Here is a 27,727-nt window from a genome sequence, read left to right on the forward strand (position 1 = left end):
AGCCTGGAAAATTAAAAAACCTGCCTATCTTGATTACTGTACCTTAAAGTTATACTTCCAATTTGATGAAGAAATAAAGACCTTCAATGTTAAGCATAAACTAAAAGAATGCATGACCAGTAAATCAGCATTTCAGAAAATACTTAAAGGAATCCTACATACAGAAGAGGAAGAGAAAATGGGAAAGAATAAATCTCACTAGAAGAGTAGATAAGAAAAAAATCAGTAAAGGATTAATCATTAATACAGAAAACCATCAAACTCCTAAATTAATAAGAGACAAAGTAATTAGTATAAAATATTCAAACTACCAGAAGAAAAACAAAGACAGGAAGAAGTATGTAACTTTCAATAATAACATTTAATGTAGATGGTCTTAATTCTCCAATTGAAAGACATGGATTGACTAATTGGATTAGAAAAACAAGACCCAAAAATACTTCACATATGCAGATTGAAAGTAAAAAGATAGAAAATGATATTCCAAGCAAATGGAATACAAAAGCAAATAGGAATAGCTATGCTCACACCTGACAAAACAGACATTAAATCAAAATCAGTTCAAAGTTACAAAAGGTTGTTAAAAATTCACCAAGAACAGGGCTGGGGAGATAGCTCAGTTGGTAGAGTGCTTGCCTCGTAAACACAAGACCCTGGGTTCAATCCCCAACACCGCAAAATGAAAAAGAAAAAATTCACCAAGAACAACAACGAAGACAGGAGTGGTAGTTCATGCCTATAATTCCATCTACTCAGGGGACTAAGTCAGGAGAATTTTAAGTTTGAGGCAAGTTAAGAGGACTCTGTCTCAAATAAAACAAAACAAAATAAAAAAGCCTAGAGATATAGTTCAGTGGTAAAACACTTGTCTATCACATGTGAGACCTTGGGTTCAAACTCCAATACTGAAAAAGAGAAGAAAGTATTATATTATATATGCTTACAAGTTTGGAGCATCCAGTTTTGTAAAACAAAAACTATTGGACATAAAGGGAGAAATAGACTTCAATACTCCACTATTGAGTAGATTTCAATATCCTGTTCTCACCAATAGATACATCATACAGACAAAATATCACCTAAGAAACATCAGAGTAAAATTATAGTATAAATCACATTGATACAACTGACATCTACAGAATATTTCCATCAACAGCAGCAAAATACACATTCTTTTCATCAGCGCATAGAACTATTTCCTGAATAGTTCATATCACAGATTAGGCATAAAAATCTTGACAAACAAAAAATACTGAAATAATTTTTTCCACCTTATCAGAACATAATGGAATGACCCCAGAAATTAACAGTAAGAGAAGCTACAGAAATTATACAAACACATGGAAACTAAAACATACACTTTGGAACAAACAGTGGGTCACTGAATAAATAAATAGGGGATCAAATGAATATGGAAACATAACACATAAGAGTATGTGAAAGAAATACAGTAAAAGCAGTACTATGAGGGAACCTACATTTAAAAAGCGGAGATACCAAATATACAACCAAGTGATGTTTCTCAAGGTCTTAGAAATCAAGAGCAGACCAAACCCAAAATCAGTAGCAAGAGAGAAATAATAACAATCAAAGCAAAAAAAAAAAAAAAAAAATGAGAGAGAGATTAAAAGCATGGAAAATACCAATAAATCAAAGAGTTGGTTCTTTGAAAGAATACATTGGTAAACTCTTAGCTAAACTAACCAAGAAAAAAAAAGAAGACTCAAACAAAAAAAATTATATGCTAACAAACTGGAAAATCCAGAAGCAATGGACAAATTTCTAGATGCATATGACTGACCAAAATTGAATCAGGAGGATATTTTAAAAAAACTAAACATATCAATAAAAAGAAATAAGATTGAAGAGTATTAATGCCTCTCAACAAAGGAAAGTTCAGGTACAAGTGGATTCACTCTTAAATTTTAACACTTTTAAGTAATAACTAATACTAATGTTTCTCAAACTATTACATAAAATAGAAAGGGAAGAAACTACTCCAAATTTATTCTACAGAGCCAGTATTACCCTGCTACCAAAACCTGATAAGGATTCAACAAAAAAAGAAACTAAAACCAACATGCTTAATGGACACAGATTCAAAAATCCTTAATAAATACTTTCAAATTGAATTTTCAAGCATATTAAACAGACCATATACTATGATCAAGTTGGTTCCATTCCAGGGATGCAAGGATGATTCTACATACACAGATGAATAAACATAATATAGCAAATAAACAACATCAAGGATAAAAACCACATAACATCTCAACAAATGTTGTAAAAGTCTGTGATTAAATTCAACATCCCTTCATAATATAATTTAAAAGGAACATATCTCAACAAAATAAAGGCTACATATGAAAATGTGGCCAACTTCATATCAAAAGGGAAAAAACTGAAACATTTCTTCTAAGATAAGGAAAAACATAATGTATCCACTCTCACTTGTTAGCCAGAGAACTTAGGCAAGAGAAATAAATAAAAGGGATACAAATAGGAAAGGAGGAAGTCAAATTATCTCTGTCTTCAGATGATAGGATTTTATGCTTAGAAAACACTGGACTCCACCAAAACACTCAGAATTGACAAATTCAGCAAAGTATCAGCATTAAAAATTAACACACAATTATCATGAACTTTTCTATACACTATTAATTAAATTTCTAAGAAAGAATTCAAGAAAGCAATATCATTCACAAAAACTGCAAAAAGTAAGATACCTGGGAATAAACCTAACCAAAGATATAAAATAACTCTACAATAAAAATTACAAAACGTTGTAGGAGGACATTGAAGAAGATACCAGAAGTTGGAAATATCTCCAATATTCATGGACTGGGAAAATGAATATTGTTAAAATGACCAAAGTAATGAAAGTGGTCTACATATTCAATCCAGCCCCCATCAAAGTATAAATTGTGTTCTTTACAGAACTGGAAAAATTATTCCTAAGATTCATATACATTCACAAAAGGCCCAGAATAACCAAAGAAATCCTGTGTAAAAAGAGCAATGCTGGAGGCATCACAATATTTTACTTCAAAATGTATGACAGAGCCACACTAACAAAAACAGCATGGGATTGGCCGAAAAACAGACACATATATCAGTGGAATAGGATAGAGGGCCCAGAAATAAAACCAGGCATCTATGGCCAACTGATTTTCAACACAGGTGTCCAAATAACATACATTGAAGAAAAGATGGCTTCTTCAACTACTGGTGCTGGGGAAACTGGATATCCACACATAGAGATGGAAACTAGACCTCATATTCTCTTCCTGTTCAAAAACCAACTCAAAATCAGTTGAAAGACCTTAATGTAAGATCTGAAACTTTGAAACTACCAGGTAGGAGAAAAGATAATGGAGACACTTGAATATATATTTCCAATAGCTCAGAAAATAAAAACAAGAATTGACAAATAAGGAGACAACTGACAAAATGACAGCAAATCTCTACCAGCTATTAATTTGACAGAAAGAGTATTCAGAATACATAAAGAACCCAAAAAACTTAACAATCCAATCAAAAATGAGCAAATGATCTAAATAGATACTTGTCAAAAGAAGTTGTATGAATGGCCAATGGTCAATAAATATATGAAAAACTGCATCAGGAAAGCTATATCAAAATTATATTGAGATTCCATCACACCTTAGTCAGAACAGCTGTTATAAAATAATATTAACAAACGTTGGTGAAGATGTGGAGGAACAGGAATCCTTTAAGTGTTGGTGGGAATGTAAATTATATAGCCACTATGGAAAACAGTATGAAAGTCCCTCATAAAACTAAAAATAGGACTACCATATGATCTAGCTATACCACTACTGGGTATTCATCCAAAGGAAATTAAGTCTTCATACAAAATAGATAGCTACATAAGCATGTTTATTGCAGAATTTTTCACAGTAGTGAAGATATGGAATCAGCTGGTAAACAAATGAATAAATAAAGAAAATATGGTTTGTATACAAAATTCAGCCAAAAAGAAAAAAGAAATCATGGCATTTGCAGGGAAATGGAAAAAAAATGGAGGACATAATGTTAAGAAAAATAAGCCACATACAGAAAGACAATTATGTAATTTCTTTTATATGAGGGAACTAAAGACAAACAATAAAAAGATGACCTAAAAGTAGAAGAGGGACTGTAAGGGGAGGAGAAAGAGACTTGGGAGAGGGCAAAGAGCAAAGGGGCAAGAGGGTGGGTGGACATCATCAAAGCAGGATATACGCATGCATGGACATGTCACAGTGAACCCATTAATTTATATAATTAATAATTACAATGTTTTAAAAATAATTTTGCTTCCTCTTCTCTATACAGGCTATCCTTCCTGTTTCAGCATTTTTACACACGCTCATTCTTCTACTTAGAACATCCCTTTCTAATTATTGTCTTTCTAAAGCTACTCATCTCTGCAGACTTGATTCTAGGTTTCTCTCATTTCATAAAACCATACTTGTACCTAAATACAGCAAATAATTTCTTCCTCCTCTGACTCAAAACCTTAATCCTTTCTCTCAACACATTGCCACATTTATCACAAATGCTTATCCCTGTAGTCAGTACACTTTGTCTTTAAAGGACTGTGTTAAATATTTTAGACTTTGAGGTCCATGTGCTCCCTATGACCATCATTCCACTTTGCCATTATAGTCAGAAAACTTCCATGTATGAACAAGTGTGTGGCTGTGTTCAAGTCACACTTTATTTGCAACAACAGAATGTAGAGCAACCGGCTTAGCAAAGAAATAACTGGTGAAGTGATCATAAATATCAAATTGATTAGATTTGATAAAGAACATCATTTATGAAAATATGATACATACCTTGTCTAGTGAGTATACAGTATATTGCATTTCTGAATTCATTTTGCAACTATAGCACAATGACTGGACTATTAATTTTTAATAACATCTTGTGTATCCAAGAGGAGAATCAAGGTTCTGACCAAGCTACATGACCCTGAAGCTTGGACACAGTGATGACACTCTGCCTCATTGATTTTCTATTACCATGAACATCTGCCAAGATGCTGGTTCCATGAAGATTATGGATGATAACCAGACAAGATTGTTACCCACTGAAAGTACCTGTTTATATTTGTAAAACCAGGTTAAAAAAAAAAAAACCCTTTGGAGACACACACTGTATCCTACACAAAAATTTTAATAGAAATAAATATATAATTATAGTAACAAAATTGTCATGGTTGTCGCATGTTTTATTTTTAGCTTGCTTAAGGAAATTGGGATTGAATTCTTGTCCAATTTTCTATTTTCATTTCAAATAGATTTTGACAGTATTTGTTGCAGCCTGCATTAGGAAGTTTTCTTAGCCAAAGAATTTCAGTGGTTTTCAATTTGCCACATAAACATGATTCAAAATGTAATAAAAATTGATTATTTATTTGGATTGATTCCTGTCTTTGATACAACATTTTCTGTTGCCATAGATAAAACATTTAAACAAGTTTGTTGACTGGAGCACAAACAGAAATAAGCATTCTGTGTTATCTGGTAGTGATATAATTTATGGACTATGGGTTAGAAAAGCCTCAGGTAATAAAAATATGTGATGCTTATTGTGTTTCCATTTGTTATTTTATACCATCATTTAATAAACAAAACTATTAAATTCAGTTTCTGAATTCTTTTCCTTTCTGTTCTGTCGAAGATCAAGATAGCAAGAAGACAAGCAAGCTAAAATAAAAGAGGGGAAATGAGGAGCATAAGCAATTGTCCACTGGAAAGGGGAGCCCCCGAATCACCCTCGGTCACCATTCTCTTAATTGCACATCCTACCTTTAGTTTAGTAAACAATGCTCCCTTATATGATCGAGAGATTCAAAACAGAATCCAATCAGGACCTGCGTGTGGACCACAGTTCTGGGCACCTGCACCTTTGGCTGTTGTGAGAATACACACTGTCCCAGTGGAGAAGCACAAAGGTGTCATGAAGACATGGAGAAAGGACACTAAAAGATCCTCCTTAGATTTCCCTGGATCCCAATCATTTTGCCTCACACTCTCTTTCTGAAAGTCACAATAAATAACAATTACATTCCTGAGCTTTTGTGAAACAGGATGCATACACAGAAAGCAATGGACCAAAGGGCTCCCCTCTTCCTACATAGCGTACGATTATTATAGGTCACTGCACGGTAACAGCATATAAAAGGCAAAATACCAAGCACTGTAAGTTCAAAGTATGCTCCAAGAAGCAGGGATATCTCCCTGGTGGTCCAAGTCTGAGTTCTTACTGTTGAACATGTGATAGACATAACACAACACAGTCCACACTGTGGCTGCTGACACAATTCACCAATTAATGTATATTTGTCCCCATTTGGGGCACACTAAAAGCAGAATAATTCCTCCTGGGTAAGGAACAGTACAGAGGATAACTTTGCAGGGTAGTTTCTTCATCTTCTAGGTTTGAAAGGTCACAAGGTCCTCCAGCACTTGCAGATAGAGTGAAGTGATCTTCCAGGACAGGGAGCAGGGGAAAGCAGAATCCCCTTGCTTCTTGGAGTGCTACTGGAAGAACACGCCAGGGTTCCCTCGTCTTGTGATCACTCAGGGTGTTCCTGCTGCAGTTAACTTACAATAAGGCAGCTAATCAGGCCAAGAAGGTTTTTAAAATATAATCAAAATCACTACATGTGTTATGGTGCTTAATTGAGAATGTTTGGAGAACTTCTAATAGTACAACTTTCTCTCTGTTCCAAATAAATAACATCTTTGTAAATACAAATAAGAAAATTAATGAACCAGTGATCTAAAAACACATAGAGTAGAGATACATAGATTTAAAAAAAAACAAGTATGCATCATGGAAACTATGCTTGAGAAATACAACAAGAGAATTTGAAGATGTGGTTTGCCAATACAAGGGAGAGATGAATTATGACTTCAAGTGAAAAATCTACAGATGGTGTGAATTTGGCATGCTATTATTCTTTGAAAGCATGGTCCTAGGAAAGGAAATTGGGGAAAATTGTTTAATTCATTAATTATGGCATTCTAATTGATAAAAATGAAGCCATGGTTTCTATTTTCTGGAAGCTACAATATTAAATAACTTGCCTTAATTTATCATCCTTCTTCCTTTCACGTCTTCCCGATAAAGGTGTATGGCTATGTGTTTAAGGAACTAAATACAAGCAATACTTCTAAGAACAAGCCTGATAAAAGAAAACCACAGGGCACAGAGGACAGGTGGAAAGCACCTGGACTGTGTTCCCAAGCAGAGGGATTGTCTAGCCCCAAGGACGGGCAGCAGACACTGCGAACACAGCTTTCTGAATGGCAGCACCTGCCAATAAGCCCTTATGTTGGACAATCATAGAAACCCACGAAAGGAATTTGATAGATGGCAAAAGTTCACAGTACAAGGGGCAAAATCCACCTGGGAGAGTGCATTATCTAAATGGTCACTGTTGGCGGGTGAAAAGAACAATTCTTATGCTCCTAGTCAGAAGGTATATTGGTGCAATTTTCTAGAGAGTAAAAATTGCCTGGCCTTTTTTATTTCAAAGATCCAATCCATTTTTATTCATTTAGAGCTATGCATTTCATATCCAACAATTAATGATAAGGATTTGTGTATATGATCTGCTATAGGAATATAAATTGTGGCACTGAATAAAATAAGAGACAATATGATTCCTATGATAAGAGGATTAGTTAAATTATTTTGCTATGACCATATGATAATTATTATGCAAATATATAATGAAATACTACACAACCACTTCAATGATTTTGCACAATTGTGTTTGTAGAAGGGAAATATATTTATTATATATTGTTTAGAAAATTAGCATAGTAAAATGTTAAGTAAATTATCTAAAACAGCAGCTCTGGGGTCAGAAAGACTGTATTAAGAGTTTGTACTAAAATGTGCACCTCTGATATGAGATAGCAAACTATTCTAATCTCCACTTCATTTTTCTTTAAAAAGAATAATAATTATACTTCTTGCTACTTCATTGTGTTTGGGGAAATTAAAAAGAAAATGCGTCCAATGTTCTTAGCATTCTACCTGTTGAATGAATCTACATAACTGCTGCTTTTAGAACAGCATAACTACCTCACTTGTAAAATACATGCTTCTACTTATTTTGATTTAGATCTTGATACTGGCAGCCTATACATATAGACATTAGTCTCAAGTGTTCACGTGCCCATGTCATTAGGTTTACATGCAATTTCACTGTGTATACTTGCCTGTTCATTTGTTTTAGCTTAACAACATTTCCTAAATTTTTGGAAGAGATCATCAGTAAGAGTTCTGCTGCAATAACAAACAAACCCACACTCACAGTTACTTAAAACGACAAAAGTTTCTTTCTCATTTACATTAGAGGTTCCTGGTGGGTCAGCAGAGTTTTCTGATAATGGTCCTGTTTCCAAAGCCCAGGCTAAAGGAACAGCACCATATCCAACACTGCAAATCCCCAGACTAGAGGAAGAAAGGGTTTACAAATTCTCTCCTGCCTCCCAAAGCTTCTGCTTGGAAGTGACAAACATCTTCTGCTGATATTTATTGGTTAAAGTCAGACTCATGCTCAGGAGAACCTCAGTAATAAAGAAAACTTATTTTTAACTCAAGAAGTGTTTAAAAAATTTATAGCCTATCATAAGTCATTATTAGCTTTTTCTGTTAGTTATTTTTAGTTATACATAACATTAGAATATTTTGACATAATTATAAGAGCACGGAACATCATTTGCTCTAATTCAGTCCCCAGAACCTCCCATTGCCCTCCTCCCTCCCCCATTCCCTTCCCTATATTCTATGGATCTTTCTGCTATTTACTTTTAGTGGTTTTTGTTGTTGTTGTTTGGTACCAGGGATTGAACCCAGTGGTGCTGAACCACTGAGCCACACCCCCAGCCCTTTTTTTATATCTTATTTAGAGACAGAGTCTCACTGGGTTGCTTAGGGTCTCACTAAGTTGCTAAGGCTGACTTTGAACTCATGTTCCTCCTGCTTCAGCCTCCTGCGCCTCTGGGATTAACTGGCCTGTGCCACCACACCTGACCACTTTCAGTTTAATAGTGTCCTATGGATACGCATGATGGAGAGATTCACTGCGGTATATTCACATATGTCCATAGGAATGTGAGGTCAGATACATTCGACTGTTTTTCCCTTATACTGTCAGCAGAGCACTGATACGTGAATTCAGAATGTGATTTTCCACTTCTACTCCCAGAAGTAGAAATGAATATGCATAGTTTTATATGTACCTGGACTATAGACGATACATCATGAAATGACATCTGCAGGCACTAAGGAATGGAACACAAGGAATGATTAATAAAGAACAAACGTAAGAGATCATGCAATTTATTTTCCTACCTTTGAGACGTAATGCTGGTAACCTATACACTTAGTCACCACCAGTGGAAGCAAGGAATCTCATTTAATTTCTAGTGAAAAATGTGCCATCACCTGACCTCTGCGGAACGTGAGGACGTCCGACAGGAGGTTTTGGGTTTCTGGGCCTTTGTTTGCCTTTCGGTCCCCGCTGGTGAGCTGCTGAGGCTCTCAGGCTTGAGAACTGATGGGGCTTGTAATTGCTTTCTTCACTCATGTAACCACAGCTGCGGCGTTCATTCAAAAATTGCAAAACTAATCCTTTAAAAGTTTTCATATTGGATGTTTGCTTCAAAACACCCGGTGCCAATGAATTTGCAGATGTAGCTCTAAGAACTCAAAGGTCTCTGACCACTGGTCTGAACCCTGGACTGGCTGTCATAAATCCTTGGTTTTTATTCTCAAAAATCCTTCTATTTTGCTCTGGTTCCCCAGCAGATCATGGCACTCATCAATACCTCCATTTCTCCATCAGAATACTGGTGAAGTTTATTATTTATCTGCAAAGTATTTCCTTGAAAATATGGTCCTCGGCAATAAAAATTGAAAAAAAAATTGCTTAACTCACTAAAGCATGCTAATTGATGAAAAGATATGATTTCTATTTTCTATAGGCATAAGTGAATTCAATAACTTTTAAATCAAAATTCTATGCATATTCAACATCTTTTTGATAAAATGCATTTTAAATATAGTCCATTAATTTCAAATGATAGCTTAATATTGACTCTTGGAAAGACAGGAGAGCAATACATGTTTGAAGAGCAAGCCTTGTCAGAGTTTATTCAAGATCAATATGATGTCTACAAAAAATGCCCTCACATTTGTTCCATGTGTTAAAAAAATTTAGAGACCAATAAAAAATCACTGGAACATATATATAAAGTGATTTTCCCTGTTCAAGAGATATTGTATGTGCTTTTCTCATTTTCCCATATATAATTTGTCATTTTGATCTTTAAATATAAAAGCACTTTTAAATTTGTTGCAGATTTTTTTGGAGGGTTTGACATAAGCACATACCCTTATTGGTTTCTACTCTTTTTGCTTATACTAGTGACATAGCCATTCAAGATTTTAATTATTTTATAGAATATGAACCATTTAACTTAGAAAATGCTGTAAGATATTAGACTTCCCTGTACTTTATCACTTTAAAATAGCAGCAAAAATATCTATACCTTAACTTTTCTAAAGCAAACACATCTGGAAAAAGGTTCTCAAGAACAAAATCTATTTTGAGGCAAAGTTATTTTCTTTCCCTCCCTGCATTTTCAATCTAGCATGAAATTATCCCCTACAGTATTATCATAAAGTTATGACAAGATAAACTGACATATTTTAATAAGAAGAGACACCAATTCGGTTTCCTATGTCCATTCTTTTTCATATGACTGAACACAATAAGTAAAATTGTTGTCAATATTAAATAATAATGAGAAATTATTTGTTTTGCTATCGATTATAAGAGTGGGTAAATAATGCTAATCCGAGGAATAATAATTTTGAATCTTTGATACTTCAAACACAACAGGCTTAGGAGGAAGCACCACCTGGCAGTATTATTAACGCAAGTACAATGGGGGTTCCTCTTCGGTTGCTGATGGAAGATAGGGCTAGTCAGAAGTACTTCTGAAATTAAAGTAATAAATCTTTCTACCCATATCCCACCAACCTATTTATAATCATTAGAGGAAAATATTGGTCATGAAAAAACACCTATGATACAAAAAATCTTGGCGACTTGGGAGTTTGCTATAAAAAATGGTAAGTAATAAAAAGACAATAATAGGCAATGTTAAGATATGAAGAAATTGGAACTGTCACTGCTGATCAGATCATAAAATATTGTCACCATTTTAAAGATACCCTCATAATACTAAAAAAGTTACATAAGGGTGATCATACAACTCAGCATATGGAATTCACTCATAGGCATGAACCCAAAAGAAATGAAAACACATGCCAACACAATTACTTTTACATGAATGTTCAATGAAGAATCATTCATAAGGATCAATGAGTAAAAGTCAAGCAATTCTACAAATGTCTATCAACTGATGAACAGTTAAAAAATTATGGGATACCCACACTGTGGAATATTATTTAGCCATAAAAAATCCACAAAGTACTCATATGCACTACACGATGTTGATAACCCTTGAAAACATTATACTAAGTGAAAACATTATACCAAGATAAACACAAAAATACTACATATTTTATGATTCCATTTATACAAAATATCCAGAATAGACAAATCCATGGCAGAAAGTAGATTAGGGATTTCTACTCGTTGGGAGTGACTGCTACAGGGGGAAGGGTTTCTTTGGGGGCTGATGAACATGGCCTAGAATTAATTGGCGGTGGTTACATAATTCTGTGACTATATTTAAAACAATGAGTTTTGCATGTGATAAGGCTAAATTTTATGCTATGTGAATTGTCTTAATTAAAAAGTACATATAAAAAAAAGATAAGGAACAGAAAATTCGACTTCTCCTTTCCTGTTTCTTGAACAAAAGTTGTAATAACTTCAATTATCAGTTCCTCTGGAAATACATTTCATGTGAACTTTGCTATTCTCATGTGAAAGGTGAATTTTTGTTTCTTATTTTGATAAAACAGAACAGAACCACTGTTCCTCTAGGTGAATTTTCCTTCTCCTGAAATCGCGCTGCTCTGAGAGTAAGCACACACGAGTCTACCTTGTAAAACAAGGGCGCTTGTTCATGGCTACCTGTTAATACAACTCCTTTTCAAAAGCCAACCCTCTCCCAAAATAATAGTGGGGTTTCATCAATGTCAGTGGACAATTGAATTACCTCATTCAAAAGCTGTAAGCAAATATACAAACTGTGCTTAAATAAAAAAGTAACATTGAACAGAATGGAAGTGAATGGACAAGCCCCAGAGACCACACTCACCCCTCCCGGAGCAGGGCCGCTCAGCGCTTCCCTGACACCTCCTGACGCTCTCCTCAGCCGACAGCGGGCAGGAGCGTGGCTGCTCACACTTCTCCCCGGACCAGCCTGCTTTGCAGTCACATCTTCCACAGTTACACTGTCCGTGACCTTGACAATGAGAGCAGGAAAAGAGAGAGAGAGAGAGAGAGAGAGAGAGAGAGAGAGAGAGAGATCATGAAGGCAGAATTAGTTTTCAGATTTCCTTCTAACTGTGAAAGTCAAAAACGAGCCAGGATCCTAACTAACAATATAAAAACATTACTGCAAAGTCACGTTTTTCACAGATTATTAAATAACTGCTTTATATTAATTGATTATGAGGGGTAGAAAAAAGCAACTACTACAGGTAAGATCAGCAGTTCAGAGGGCCGTAACCTGGGATCTACCAAATTCCAGACAAATGTGATCGTTCGTGTCCGCTGGGACCTACAAGGAGTGGCTGATGGATTCAGTCATTAATTCATGTGGAGAGGAGCCGTAGGAAACAGAATACAAGTGAGTTTTGAAGAACGAATTTGTTTCTCTCTAATGAATCACTCAACTGATCTTTACTTATGAAGATCCCATAACCACAGAAAGCCTGTGCACACAAGTTGACCAAAAGCAGTGGAATCTAGAATGTGGGAGCAGTTGATCTCTTTTTCCCCAGTTTTATTGGGGCATAACTGATAAATAAAAACTGCATATATCAAAAGTGTGCCACATGGGGATTTGATACACATATACACATGGTGAAATAATTACAACTTATATGTTAGTTAGCATATCTCTCACCTTACACAGTTGCCTGTGTGTGTGTGTGTGTGTGTGTGTAAAACCACTTAAGATCTACTCTCACAAATTCCAAGTATACAGTACACTCTTATTAATTGCGGTCACCAGGCCAGGCCTTAGGTCTCCAGAACATGTTCATTTTATAATTTTGGAAGTTTGCATGCTTTGATCAAGAACTCCCCATTTCCCTCTCCCCGGGTTAGCCACCCTCCTACTCTCTGTTTCTAGAAGTTCAGTTTCTTTTAGGTCCCACATACTTATAAGTGAGATCCTGCAGTATTTGTCTTTCTGTAACTAGCATATTTCATGTCACAACATGTTCTCCAGGTTCATCCCGGTTGAGGCAAATGGCAGGATTCCATCTTTGCTTCTGATGAATGTCAATCCATTGTCTATATTTACCACATTTTCTTTAGCCATTCATCTGTCAACAGACATGTTGTTTCTCTCTCATGGCTATTATGAAGTATGCTGCAATAAGCATGGAGATGTAGATATGTCTTTGAGATAATGATTTTTCTTCCTTTGGATATACATATTAGGTCATATGGCAGTTGTATTTTTAATTTCTGGAGGAACTTCCACAATGATTTTCATAATGGTTGTACCAATTTACAGTCCCACCAGCAATGTCTGTTTTCTCCACATCCTTGCCAACATACATTTTGACTTTTTATAAGGGCCATTCTCACAGGTGTGAGGTGATATTTTATTGTGGTTTTGATTTGCATTTCCCTGATGATTAGTGATAGTCTGCACCTTTTTATAAACTTATTGACCATTTGCATATCTTCTTTGGAAAAAGAAACGTCTATTCAAATATTTTGCTCATTTTTTATTGGGTTATTTTATTTTTTAGTATTTAGTTGTATGAGTTATATTTATATATTTTGGCTATCAACCCTTTATTGTATATATGTCTTTCAAATATTCTCTCCTGTTCTGTAGTTGCCTTTTCATTTTGTTGACTCTTTCCTTTCCTGTCTCAGAAACTTTTAATTTGATCTGGTCCTGCTTATTTTTCTTTCTTTTTGCTTTTGCTGATTATGCTTCTGGTATCATACTGGAAAAAAAAAAAAAATCACTGTGAAGCCCAGGATCACAGAACCTCTCAGCCTCCGGGCTTCAGCTTGAGTCTTCATGCCATTTTAGGTTGATTTTTGTGTCTGTGGTAAGATTAGGATTCAATTTCATTTTTTTGTATGTGGATAGCCAGTTTCTCCAGTACCATTTATTAAGGAGCTACCTTTCTTCTCGTTGTGTATCCTTGATGCATTTTTTATTGGTTCTTTTTAGTTCTTCCTGTCAGTGGAATCTATTTTGATATACTTGTGTGCATGGAGTATATCTAATTAGGACCCCAGTCCTGTGGAAGTAAGTGATGATGGGATTCATTATGGAGTATTCATATACGTACGCAGGAAAGTTATGTCAGATTCATTCCACTGTATTTAGATTATTTTCTTAGTTTCTTTTCTGGATTTTTTTTGAGGCAAGACCTGATCTTCTGGAGTCTCCACACTTTACCTTCTTCTGCCATTTACTAAGTACCACATGTTCAAGAGACCCTGAGCTAAAACTAGTAACCCAAGTGGAGTTTCCAACATTTAAAAAACAGCCTCATAGATACAAAAGAGTTCAGTAAAGATATTAAATTCTTTGGCACATGGACATAGTTTGCAAAGAACTGTGACGAACAGTGTATAATACAGCAAAAAACAACCCCTATTATCCATTGAATAGTGGGTTCAGCTGCTGCTTCTGCTAACTACTGAGTGGGGCTACTCACGGAGACCTCTTTGAAGTTCAGTACTTTATTTTTAAACAGGAAAATAATACATTATCTATCCACATTTATTAAGAAGTACATTATATATCTTAAAATGCTACATAACAATGAGCTACTGTTATTTTTATTCATTTGAGCCCACGCATGTAACCAAGTAGAAGAAAGCATGATCATTTCTACTGAGCTTTTATTAACTCCTAAAAAACATCCAGATATTCAACAATGCAGACACAGAACAAAGTAGATTTCTATAATTGTTGCACAAATATAGGAAGAATTTTGAAGGAAATAGAATTGTACTTTTTTAAAGTTGATTGGGGCGATGCTGATGGGTGAGGATCCAGGCCATTTTGTCTTTAGCATCTGATTTAACGTAAACTGTGCAGAATGGAAACTGGACTTCAGTGAAGACTGGTCCTTTACCAACATTCTATGAGCTTTCTGGGCCCACCTTCTGAGTTGGAAGAAGCTCTGCAGCAGCTTTTCCCCATCTATTAACCTTGTTCTTAGTGGGGGGAAATTATGTAAAATCACAGGTCAAAATGGGGTAGCATGTTAGGAATCATAGGATATAAATCTCTCATTGAATATTAAATTCATTTCACTGAAGATTTATTGAGCACCTACTATGTAACAGAGTCTGCTCGACAAAGGTCTATCATTAACCCTCTGCCTTGAAGCTCATCATTTTAAAGGAATAAAATCTCATTGCTAATAAATCCATATAACATGAATATGATCATGTAGACCTTCCAAGAGAATTTTTCTAGTTTTTATATATATTTTAAGAGTTCTATTTCATAGGTTGTTTGGTTCCACGGTTTTTAAATATCATTTATCACACCTTAAGAAGCGTCTTTCCTTCTTTCCAACCCTAGTGTAATTTAGGACAAACTTTGTGAACAGAGGTACACTGGAAATGCATACATAAATAACAGTTTTTAAAACCAAAACCTTTAACATTTACAGTGTAATCGATTTTGTTGTTTAATAGAGCCAGTGACTTTGAAATTCTTGTAAAGAAGAGGTTTCATTTCAGGGACAGTTAGATCTCTTAGGAGGAGACTAGAGGAAGTACAGAACATACTGCCACTTGTGGAAGACTAGTTGACACTGTAACAGCAAAACTGCAAAACAGATTGGAGGAGGAAAAATCTTTACTGTTGGAAGTTTAAAATGGCTGTAGAAATCGGAACAAAATGTCTAGCAGAGGAGGATGCCAGACGTCTTAGCTACCCAAGAGGAAGCCACCTGCTGCTGTGGCCCATCTGAATCACAGGCAGCGGCCCAGGCTGCAGGAGGTTCCCAACTCTGGGCAGGTGGACCCAGGACGCAGAAGCTTTGGGGTTGCAGGCGGGTGCTGAGCAAAGCCCATGACCCAGGAAGCGCCACCCACGCTGTGGAGCTGAAACAAACGTTCAAGAGCAATCGCTTTCTGTTCGAGCTCCAGTCACGTGTTGCCATTTAAAAAAATCGTGGTAGAACAAACCAAATCATAAAGATGATCACAGGTTAATTAAGGGAGATGTTTAGACTTAGCAACCCATTTGATTAGTGACAACGGCAGCCCGATTAGCTGCGGAGGCCTCACTAGTTCTGAGAGAAGGGCAGATGCTCCACCCTTGAGAAAGAAACCTCTGGGAATCCTTTGCCTTTAAGCCCCCAGATTCATTGTTCCCTTGTCACTCTGTTTCCCCGCTCAGGTGTTCATTCTCTAAACCCTTTTTGCTATCGTTGTCTTATTACTGTAGCTCTCATGTCCCATCCCTTTGCCATTTCTGTGCTTTTCGAAAATCCCACGGGAGTTCTGGGGAGATAGTTCAGTCAGTAGAGTGCTTGCCTTGCAAGCACAAGGCCCTGGGTTCAATCCCCAGCACCACAAAAATTAAAAGTATAAATAAATAAAAAATGTGTGTGTATATATATATATATATATTTTATTACTATATATATATACAAATGCCCCCTTCAAAATCCCAGGGGAACAAGGGTGCAGCTCTGCACGTCACCGAGGATGGTTCGTAAGTCGGCGCAGCACTTGCAGGCGTCGTCAGCTCTCAGCTAAGCTGGGTGGAACACACGTGTCCTTAATTCTTCCATGTGTGCGTGATGAGCCCTCGATTCCTAGATTTTCTGCTTCAACCTTGAAGCTCAGCCCTTGCTTTAGCTACCCCAAGTCCTCCTCAGCAACACACCTGCCAGCTCTGGCTGGCACCCTGCTGGCCTTCACGGAATCAGGCTTCTGCTGTGTTTGGCTGCGGGATGAAAGACTTTGTCTCCGATGGGCAAAGCATGGAGGTGGGAGCATATTGTCTAGTTCGGCATGGCCGCTGGTCCTCCTGGAATCCTCCGCTTCTATGTGCTCTACATTTCCATCAGGATTCAGGATCAGCTGAAAAGGATCAAGCTGAGGAAAGAAGGGCACTAAAACAGGATGAGGTAAGGAAGCCATCCACAAGGAATGAAGTCCCCGAGCCCCTGAACAGAGGACGACCAGCTAAAAGGGTAAAATAATGGCAAAGCTTGTTTTCTGAAGGTTTAGTCACTTTGGGAAGGTTGGATTTTCTAAATCAACTCTCAATGAAGATCATGGAAGAAGCAAGTGTACAAGTAATAGAGTGGTTTCCAAAAATCTCATCTACCATAATGAAAAACAGGGTTAACAATGGCATTGCCTAACTTAAATGTTGACTGATGGAAGTTTAAACACATATGTAATTTTGCTTTTTCAGTAATGAAAAAATCATATCCTACATTTTCCAAAACCTCAGTCATGTGCCATCAGAATAAATTTCAAATTTAAATGAAACTGCCCATTTTTTAAAAAGTCCTTCATGATATTAAATCAGTGGAGTCAGAAAAGCAATTAGAAATATAAATGATTAATACCAGAGTCTGAAGAAGATGTTGAACCAGAAATGACTTGGACATACCAGTCACTGCACCCAGATTCTGAAGCAGGTATTGGGGCCTTTCAGAGAAGACAGGAAATCATAACATTGCAAGTTATCTTCTGGGATTACTAGTTCCAATTTCAGTACAAAAGTTATTCCAAAGAGAGAGAAGGGGAGATCATTTGGTAGGAGTAAAATCAGGAAGATGAAAATGCTTGATTTTGATAAAGAAGAGTTTAGAAAAGACATATTCAGCATGAAAACCCTTCAGATTGCCCTAGCATGTTACATCCAGGGCTTTTATAAACAAATAATCAGAAGAAAATTAGGAGAAGAAATTAGGAGATATCTGTTCTTGATTCAGCTTTGTCACTATTCTTTCTGGGTCTCGTCTCAATTAATTTATCTTTCAAATGGACAGAATGAGAAGAAAGTTTGACCACATTGATCTGAAATGTAATGCTTCCATGCTTATTTGTCAGATCTTTGTGTATTTTAGGCCTGTAGGAGTTAATTTCATTGCTTCCAACAAGTCTTCTTTAAGCTGTTTAGGCAGAGGATCATCAAAATAAAGATGAAAGATATAGACTGTTTTTGTTTATCCCTGATCTCAAACATCAGAATAATTTAAATTAGAGACTTGCTCTCAAAGGACATACATGCATGTATACACACACAAACACACACACACACACACACACACACACACACACACACACACGCACACACACCAGTGGAAGAGCATTCAGTGCTCGATGCTGGCAGGAATTGCCAACTGTCCCTGGGGTTGCAGCCCAATCTATACCTGCTGGACCAGAAGGTTCACAGCATGACTGGTCATCAGGTGGCATCCTGACCTGGGATGACAGCAGCTAGACTTGGTCTCAGACTACTCTAAGAAGTGTGTTGACACCAAACTGTATTTTTTATTCAGAATTACTGTGCTTTTTTGATTCTGAAATATCAGGCCTGGACAAATGCAGTTGAATCTACTCCATACAAACACTTTCTGCTGTAGAGTATCTTTCTTTCTTTTTAAATGATAAAAAATAAGCCCATGAATACATATCTAATATTTACAAGTGACTGCTTACAAAATAACATGAAGACCATCAACAGGGAAAAGATTCAGGAAATAAATTAGAATTAACTAGTGTTTGCTATTTTAAAAAAATCTATTCAATGTATTGATTTTCCTGTCAAGACAATACATGCTGAATATACCTAATCATTTCCTTCAGTTCCCTTCCTCAATGCTTTGGTAATCCACAATGATGAATTTCCCCACATAATACACTGCTATCAGATGAATCTATTTTCCAAACTATGCAACCCTAAGCCAAGACTCTCCTTACATATTCATCATTTTGGTTGGCAAGACAAGCTGAAATATAAAGTTTAAGATCACACTATAGTGTATTTTTCCAATTACGGAATTTGGGAAATAAACCTGAGCAGTAAGCACCTTCAGAGATTCAGGAATTATTTCAGCAGCAGGGTGCAAATTGCGCAAAACAAACAGAATAGTCAGTACATCGCGCCATGGCTGGGCATGCCCTGATCACTGCAGCCTCTGCATGTGTGTGTGTGCGTGCAAGTCATGAATGTGTGATAACAACAGGAATGAAAACAAAAGGAAAGAAAAGGATTAATTTGGGGGTGCTTCAGCCCATCCAACCCCATACCCATGATGTACTGGGTATATTCACATCTTCATGCATTATTAATCAGATGAATGGACAGAGTGGGCATGAAAGAAGAAAAGAGAATGTCAGTTAAAAGCCTCAACTTAAACTAATCCACCCAGAGATTTCCCTTGGACTTAAATAAAACCAATATTTGCAGGATGGCAAGAATGGGAGCTAAAAATAAAACTGCATTTCATCTAGGCCTTATTCCATTCCAGTCTCCTGAGAATCACTAGGGAATATTGATGTAGCTGGGTTACTTCTGTCTCGTAACACAAAGGTATTAACATACTCAATAATCAACTGCATGGCACCCATTCTACCAAGCAACTCAGACTGATAATTAGGAAAATCATGAAGTCTGGTAACTCCTGAAGCATAATATATAGAATTCTACAGATTTATGAAGAATGAAGAAATACCCTAGAGACTGATGCCTGCCCCAGAGCATCATGATGTTCACAAAAGCTTAGCTCTGTAGGAATCTGGGTATCCAGAGGACAGTTCTTACAAAATAATTTATTTCCAGAATAAAGTAAAATTGAAGAACTTTGTTTCATCACCTGGAGCTTAAATCACATGATGACTTAAGCTGTGCCTGTTTTCAGATGACACTTAATGACAGTGTGAACCTCGTCAAGGTATTTAATTTCTCTGGAATTATTTCCTCTCCTATTAAAATGCAGATAATAATGTCTTCCTCCCAGAGTTAATGCAAAAATATAATGAAATTATTTGTGTGAAAGAATTTGCTGAGAGTCGGACAATGAGATCTCTGTTAAGGTGAGTTTCTTTTCTCTGAGATTCTGTACTCTGAGTCTGGGAGCCACGCCATGGGGGACTGGCCACACTTGTCTCACCTCAACCAAAGAATGATCAGTTCACCATTACAGACTGATGTCTCAGCTCAAACTGCAGCTGATGGCCGGACACCTCCACCCCTGCCTGGCCACACCGCTAGCACAGAGGCCACAAAGAAAAGGGCGAAGTCTCCCCCCACCCGACCTTTCCTGATAAACCCCACCAGCTACGCAGCCACAGCTGCCCAATCACCTAACTTCCTCCACAACCTCACAGGCTAGGAAAGAATGCAAAATGTGGGGAGAGGAAAATAGAGCAGAAGTGGGAGGAGCAGGCCAGGTGAAGTGGGAAATTAGATTCCAGGAAGGCCACCGTGGAGACCCCTGCTCAACCACAGCGGCTCTGAGCCTGGATAATGCACAGGGGCTGTTAGCTTACAAAGGGACACAAGTGTCAGCTGGGGGCCATTCCACATCCTGTCATCACAGCCCTACTCACGGTGACCTGGTCCAGCTTGCAGGACCCTGACAATCACTGTCATGGATCTGTCAGCCTCGCTTGAAAACTAGAATCAAGGTTAGGGGTATAGATCTGACAAGGAGAGTATATTCATATTTTAAAAGGGGGGTGGTACCATATCAGCAAATTACAAACGTAACTGTCATGTACATCCTGATCTATTATTCCCTTTATCTTCTTATCTAAATTGAAAAATTTACATTTGGCTTGCCAATGGTCTTTTATGCTCACAATGTCTAAAAACAAACTTGATGACTTCTTTTATGTCCCCCCACTTCAGTAAATGGCAAAACAGTCACCCAGACAACCAGACTAGAGACCACGACTGCAGCACCCAGGTACCTGAAACCACCACTGGCTCCCTGTTGCCTTTAGCACAGACCCTGGTTCTGCAGCACAGTCAAGAGCTGTGCCATTGTTATTGCTCACTACCTTTACCTTTTACCATCCCGTCCCTTCCTAGTTCATTCTGGTCACTTCAAACCGATTCTAATGCCAGGCACAGATCCCACTCCTCCATTCCTGGCGCCTGGGATGCCCTTCTCATATTTCATGACTTGCAAAACCACCTTTCACTGTTAAATCCCACATGTGGTGTGATCCAACAACATCCTGCAGCGCAGGAGCCGTGCATCACCACCTCTGTGAAAAGTCACCTCCACCTAATTAAAATGCCAACAGGCCCTCAGTATACATTCGAAGCCACTCGAGAGTTGCCAACTATATTAATACTGTTGTGTTGATAATGATGATAATGAAGAATGCTTACATATATAATGGATAAGGGAAAAAACAAAACAGAGAACAGTGTTCCCAAAATGTTTAGGAAATCCTCTGGAGCACGGGATCATCAGAGGAGGGAAATCCTCCTGCAGTGGCAAGTTTTAGCAGCAGGCTTTCCCCAGCCTTTGAGGTTACACGACTGCAATTACACAGGGCAGCACTTTCAGCTCCTTTTGCTGGCAAACTTTCAGATCAGAGCAGCTTTCTCTCTGTCTCCACGCACCCACCAGGTCGTGGGGCTCGGTGATGCATATGCAGATGTCTCTGCTTTCTGGATTGTCAAACACAACTGGACTGAGAATCCGAAACTGCAGTTTTGCTAAGTGACACTCTTTCATACAACTCTGACAGCCTTTGTGTTGCTGTTGTTCAGTTCACCATCGGCTATTCTGCTGGAAGTCTTTCTTCTCTTGGCATTTAGATCATGAGCTCCATAAAGTGAAGGATCATATTTGTTTCTTTGACTGATGGAACCAGCAGCCCAGCTGTTGTCCAGACCCTGGCGAATAGTATCCGCTCCATTAATATTTATGGCATAACATTTTGAATCCATTTGTTGATATTCAGTTCGAGCCTATCTTTGCCTACAGGAAAATGCTGTATCAATCCTATCAAAGAGTAGGGGTATAGAATGACACTACATTATCCTAAGTTTGGTAATCCACCAATGTGGTGTCCTGACGGAGCAGGTGTGTTGCTCTTATGTCCTCAGAGTTGCTCTGAGTGGGATCTGGAGCTAATGGTCCTCTCTGGTGAGGAGTCAGATTAATTTTAAGAAAGTGAGTTGGCTTCCATCCTTGGCCCACTCACTTTGGCCTTTGCAAATGTGTGAATTCTACAGAGTTTCCCAGGTTACTTGTAGGAGCTTTGCGAAGGCCTGATGCTTTAAAGAGAAACATTCAGTTTCTTCCACAGTGTCTGCAAGAATCAGAATCAATCTGGACAACAGGGAACAGCCTTTTTATTTCAAATAGGAATGAGAGGAGCCCTTACCTGAACAGAAGTCATCGGAATACCGGTCATAGACAGCTCTGCAGTCCCTCTCGTCACACTCACAGGTGTCCCCGTGAATGTCTCCCCAGTCCCCAGTCGGATCGACGTCGTGGCAAGAACATTCACCACACACACAAGTTCCTGGGTGGGAAAAGGAATTTTACACAGGTCCAGTCAAGAGGAACCAGGAAAGAAGGCATCTCCCATGCCGCAGTTCTTCCTGTTGCCTCTTTTATATTTGGAAAATATACATTTCAGATAAATAATGTTCTAAAGAGGAAAATCTCCATCTGAATTTGGCAGCAGAGATTCCTAAGAAATAAACAACAGCTATCATCTTTAATTAACTGAGACTGTGGGACATGTCATTAACACTGTGTTAGTCTCTCTCAAAGAGAATGCCACAACAATTAGCATAAAGCCATCTTTTCCCTCTAGAAGCTGACAAACTCTTTGGCAAAAAGAAAACTAGTGAAAGAGAAAATAGCAAACGTTGAAAGCAGGAGCACTAACATTTTGTAAACTAGGACATACATGTGCATGAGTTCAGTGTGGGCTGGAGTCGCTAGGAACAGAAAACCTGGAGGTACAGAGGAGGGAGCATCCCAGGAGACAGGAGACTGAAGGATGCAGGAAGGTGGTGGTGGGCATGGGGATCGCAGCGCCCCCAGGAAAGACTGAGAAGTCAGTTTGCTGGATTGGCTGAGTTCAGGTCATGGAGGATGCTAGAGATCAAGTGAGAAGTGGACCTTAGTCACTGGGACATGTACATAGGGAAGGGCCTCAGTGTGACTCGTATTTACTTTGCAGATTATCAGTAATCATCATTAGGGCAATGGCTGGTCATTTGGGGTCAAATAAGTTAAATTCCTTTTTCCATATCTCCCCTCTTTATATCAAAATAAGTACTAGTTGAATTAAAGATCTAAATGTACAAAATAAAATAAAAAATATGAAAAAAAATTTATTTATTCCAAACCCCCAAAGCAGAATTACTAAAAAAATAAGAAGAAATAGACTTAACCTCATCAAAATCCAGATTTTTGGTTGGGAAAAAGAACTTAAAAAAAATGACTAAAAAACTGAAACAAATAGTCCATATATATGCAAAACATAATAGTACTTTCACAAACAAATATTTCTTAGGAATCAAGACATAAAGTTTAAATTCACCTAACATAAAATAGGCAAAGGCAAAGAACAACCCAGGAAATTTCACAGAGAAGGAAAGATCAACATGAGCAATGATTACTAAGAGCCAGCTGAGAGCTTTAAACAGTGGTGAGCTGGGGTTACTCCGGATGCTTGGCTGCAGAGGCAAAGAAATGCTAGAACCCAGGGGTGGTGCAGGGTGGGGCAATGGTCATCTCCCATTCTGAAGTGTACAACAGAGCATCAACTCTGGGTGACACCTTGGTGGTATGCACTCTAGATGTGTGCTATTGTCCAGCGAACTGTCCACTTCAATCAATGCTTCCGACAGAAAGGAAAAACACACCTCAGGAACATGAAATGGGATTATGTTACTGAAAGACTGCTTGTGACTGAGTATCAAGCAGTGAGGAATGAGTGTGGTAATAATGTGTGTGTCAGGTGGACTAGCAAGCACTCATTAGGAGCAATAATCAGCTTTTTGCTCTATGAACATGGAAAGATAAGCACAACATGTCACTAAATGGGTGGAAGCAAAGTACAGATTGGTATGTATAGCATGATTCAATTTTTGTGCCTACTAAGAAGAAAGATGGAGTAAGTAGTCATATTTATTAGGAGGGTGTTATAGTTTTAACATGAGGTGTTCCCCCAAAGTTCACAAGTGATAACAATGCAAGAAAGGTTAGAGGTGAAACGATTGGGTTATGAAAGTTTTAACCCAATCAGTGCATTAATCTCTGATAATGATTAATTAAGGGGTAGCTGTAGGCAGGTCAGGTGTGGTGGGTGAGAGGGACCCTGAGGTATATATCCTTTGGCATATATATTTTGTCCTTTTTGAGTGGACTCTTTCTCTGCTTCCTGGTCATGTCCTGAGCTGCTTTTCTCTGCCACATTTTTCTACCATGACGTTCAGCTTCACCTCAGGTTCCAAAGAATAAAGTCAGCCATGTATGGACTGAGACCTCTGAAATCGCGAGCCCCAAAATAAACTTTTTCTCCTCTAAAATTGTTCTTGTCAGGTCTTTTGGTCCCAGTGGTGAAAAAGCTGACTAAATGCAGAGGGAAGGGGAAGTCACACACGTGAATTTGAAATTAAAATTTTAATAATAATTCAAATAAATAAAAATAGAAAAGTCATGTACCAAAATACAAAAGGATGCTATATCTGGATGTTAAGAAGATGAGTACTTTTTGTTTTCACCCTTGTACTCTATCACCTGGATTTTTAAAAAATAGATATACTCTGCTCTCATAACAGTATAGATGATGCAGGACAGGGACCACCGGCCAGGCAGCTACAGGGGGAAGTAGTTCCTCAGGCCCAGCATGAAAGCGTGAGTGTGCCGGGTGGGCGATCTAGGACGTTTCCCCAGCCCCAGAAGGCTGTGCCTGCAACATGGTATTCTTGGTGCATGAAGTTGGGCTACAAATCAACCCAAGGTGAGCATGAGCAAGGACCAGTGTCTCTCTCCTTCCTAGGGAGGTGGTGATAAGAAAATGTGCCAGAGCAGACAGGAGCCATGCCTTCTGAGAAAAAAGGCCCATCTCAGCACTCAGCCTTCCAGTACCCCTGAGCTTCCTGAGCTAGGAACCTCACTTAGGGGAGCTGCTTCCCATTCTGCTTTTGCCAAGTCTAAAAGGAGAAGGTTCCAAGCACAGGCCAGGGGAGGCAGGACCGTGGAGAGGTGGTCTAGTGACCTGCCACTCAGAGCCCACACAGCTCTGTGGCAGAACCAGACCCTAACCATAGCCCAACCCCTCTGGCCTCCTTCCCCTCCTGGTTCAACATCAGCTCGAGCTTCACACACTGACAAAATGGGGCCCATGGATCCTGTCAAACCAAAGGACTTGAGCAGAATATATGCCCCTATACATTAAGAGAAACATGAAGTGAATTAATATGACATACAGTAAGATTACATAAGGAGAGGGCTCTTTATGAGGTTTTGCTCCAAGTATAGGATTTTTTACTTCCTTTTTCTATTACAGAACTGTGGCACATGTAACTCTTCTCTCAATTTTTAGAAGGTTGTATAGCAAAGCTTTTCATGTAAGCATGATCTATTACAAAAGATCATTTGTTTATGGAAATGAAAACAGTAGTTTTCCAGCAATCTAGAGTTTTATTATTTTATAAAAGGAAATACAGTTATTATTTATGCCTTGAGATAGGCAATGGTCAGGCATGGCTCTCGTTTATCTACCTCAAATCGAAAAATAACAAGGATTTTAAAAACTGTCTAACACATTTGATTTTATATCAACTGTCCAAAAATTTTAAATTATATTTCATCAATGTGAATATATTTTTAAAATTCCTACTTAAGATCAAATCTAAATTTCATAAGGCTATTTGATGAGTAATTTCTATATGTGTTGTATTCCATCTCACATTCTTATTGCATATGTAAGTTAAAATCGTCTACATCAATTCTACATTTCAGCCAAGACTTCCATTTACCCATAATTAAGATGAGAGGGTTTTCTGAATTCTCTCTGGATAATTAGATGCTCATGCTGTTGATGGTTCTGTTAGTCAAGAGACATTTAGCAGAAGTATCTACAAGCATTGCCTTTTAGCTGTACTGTGCTATTTCTGGATGACCGCCAAAGAAATTACTGTCCCTATGTCAACTATTTGTTCAGTGAAGCTTAAAGAATGACAGCGACTTTCTTATCTTTCTGTTTTCTGCTCAGTAAAGAACAAGAAAGAGAAGATTGTTGGTAAGCACTGATTTACATCAAAGCAAATGATATAGAGGATGACTCCCTCCCACGCTGGAAGAAATACAGAGAGGTGTTAACGATTAAGAGCTCTGTTTGCCTCCCAATGATGTAGTAACATGTATGAGTGACACACCTCTGTTACTGCAGACTCTGCCATCTGGAGCTGTGCATCTTCGCTTGCTTTCCCAGGGGGGGATGTCGCACTGGAATTCACATTTGTCTCCATGCCAACCAGCCTCGCAGTAACAGTTTCCACAGTAACACTTCCCATGGCCTTTACCCAAAAGAATTTTATACAGTGAGGAAAAAAGCAACTTTTCAAAGCAGTATTAGCTTTCCACCTCTTCCCAATCATTTTTGCCTTTTAAAATAATATGAACTCCACATTCCTTACTTAAAATAAATTATATAGTTTTCCTCCAAAGCATCATAATTGCACTTCTACCAGCATAAGTTTGTAAATAAAGTAAGCCAATGTGTCCTTCAGCTTGGCCTACACAGAGAGCAGACCAAACCAAAAAGTATTTCAAAAGAAATGACATGAATGGCTATGAAAATTTATTACTTTGCCATCTCAAACGCATGCATCAAACTCGAATGAATGTAGGCATTCACTCCAAGGGCACTTCTTCAATTAGTTACTGAAGTAGTTTATTTGAAATCAACTACCTAGAAAACAATGCTGCATATTTACTTAGATAAACATTATTAATGACTGAACCATTTTTAAGCCAGAGGAAATATTCCATCTTTCCATTCAACTGTGTCACACGAGCTGTTGTGTTCTCCCACGTGGAAAAAGGCTTCTGGCTAAGTCAGTGTTGAGTCCTGATTTAGACCAATAAAATACTGTGGGCCCTCATTCTCACAATCCAATTCCTACCCTGTGTCAAGGAGACACAAACAACGATGGGGACATCGAAGTCTTGGGTGCAGGGGCCACTGGTTCAGCTCTCCATGCCTCTTACCCACTCACGCATGTACCCGTCCACCATCCATAAGGAATGGCTTCGTCATTACACCCTCCATGTGTGTTCAGTCAGCCTTCCACACTTCCCAAAGATGCCATTTGTCCCCAAATCACCTCTGGTGCCCTCTCTTCTCTGTGGGTATGCCACCCAAGTATGAATGAACATTCCCATTCATGTTTTGTTTCTCTGTCTATTCTTTCTGTGTTAGAAGAGTTTGGATCTTTTCTGTCTATGGAAAAAGTTTTTTGTCCTTCCAGCTTTC

The 27,727-nt window shown here is 38.0% G+C and overlaps 1 protein-coding gene across 1 annotated transcript in view; it reads right to left on the reverse strand.

Moving 5' to 3' along the window:
- The window catches only part of Itgbl1 (integrin subunit beta like 1), a 220,040-nt gene that overhangs the window by 87,925 nt on the left and 104,388 nt on the right, over positions 1 to 27,727 (reverse strand). Inside the window, exons 5-7 of the mRNA XM_047552368.1 lie at positions 26,628 to 26,768; positions 22,610 to 22,750; positions 12,330 to 12,476 (exon numbers count right to left, since the gene is read on the reverse strand). Of these exons, the coding sequence (XP_047408324.1) occupies positions 12,330 to 12,476; positions 22,610 to 22,750; positions 26,628 to 26,768 (429 nt within the window). The remainder of the gene's footprint in view (positions 1 to 12,329; positions 12,477 to 22,609; positions 22,751 to 26,627; positions 26,769 to 27,727) is intronic.

The sequence above is a fragment of the Sciurus carolinensis genome, chromosome 5 (genome assembly GCF_902686445.1).
Source record: "Sciurus carolinensis chromosome 5, mSciCar1.2, whole genome shotgun sequence".
NCBI classification, from domain to species: domain Eukaryota; kingdom Metazoa; phylum Chordata; class Mammalia; order Rodentia; family Sciuridae; genus Sciurus; species Sciurus carolinensis.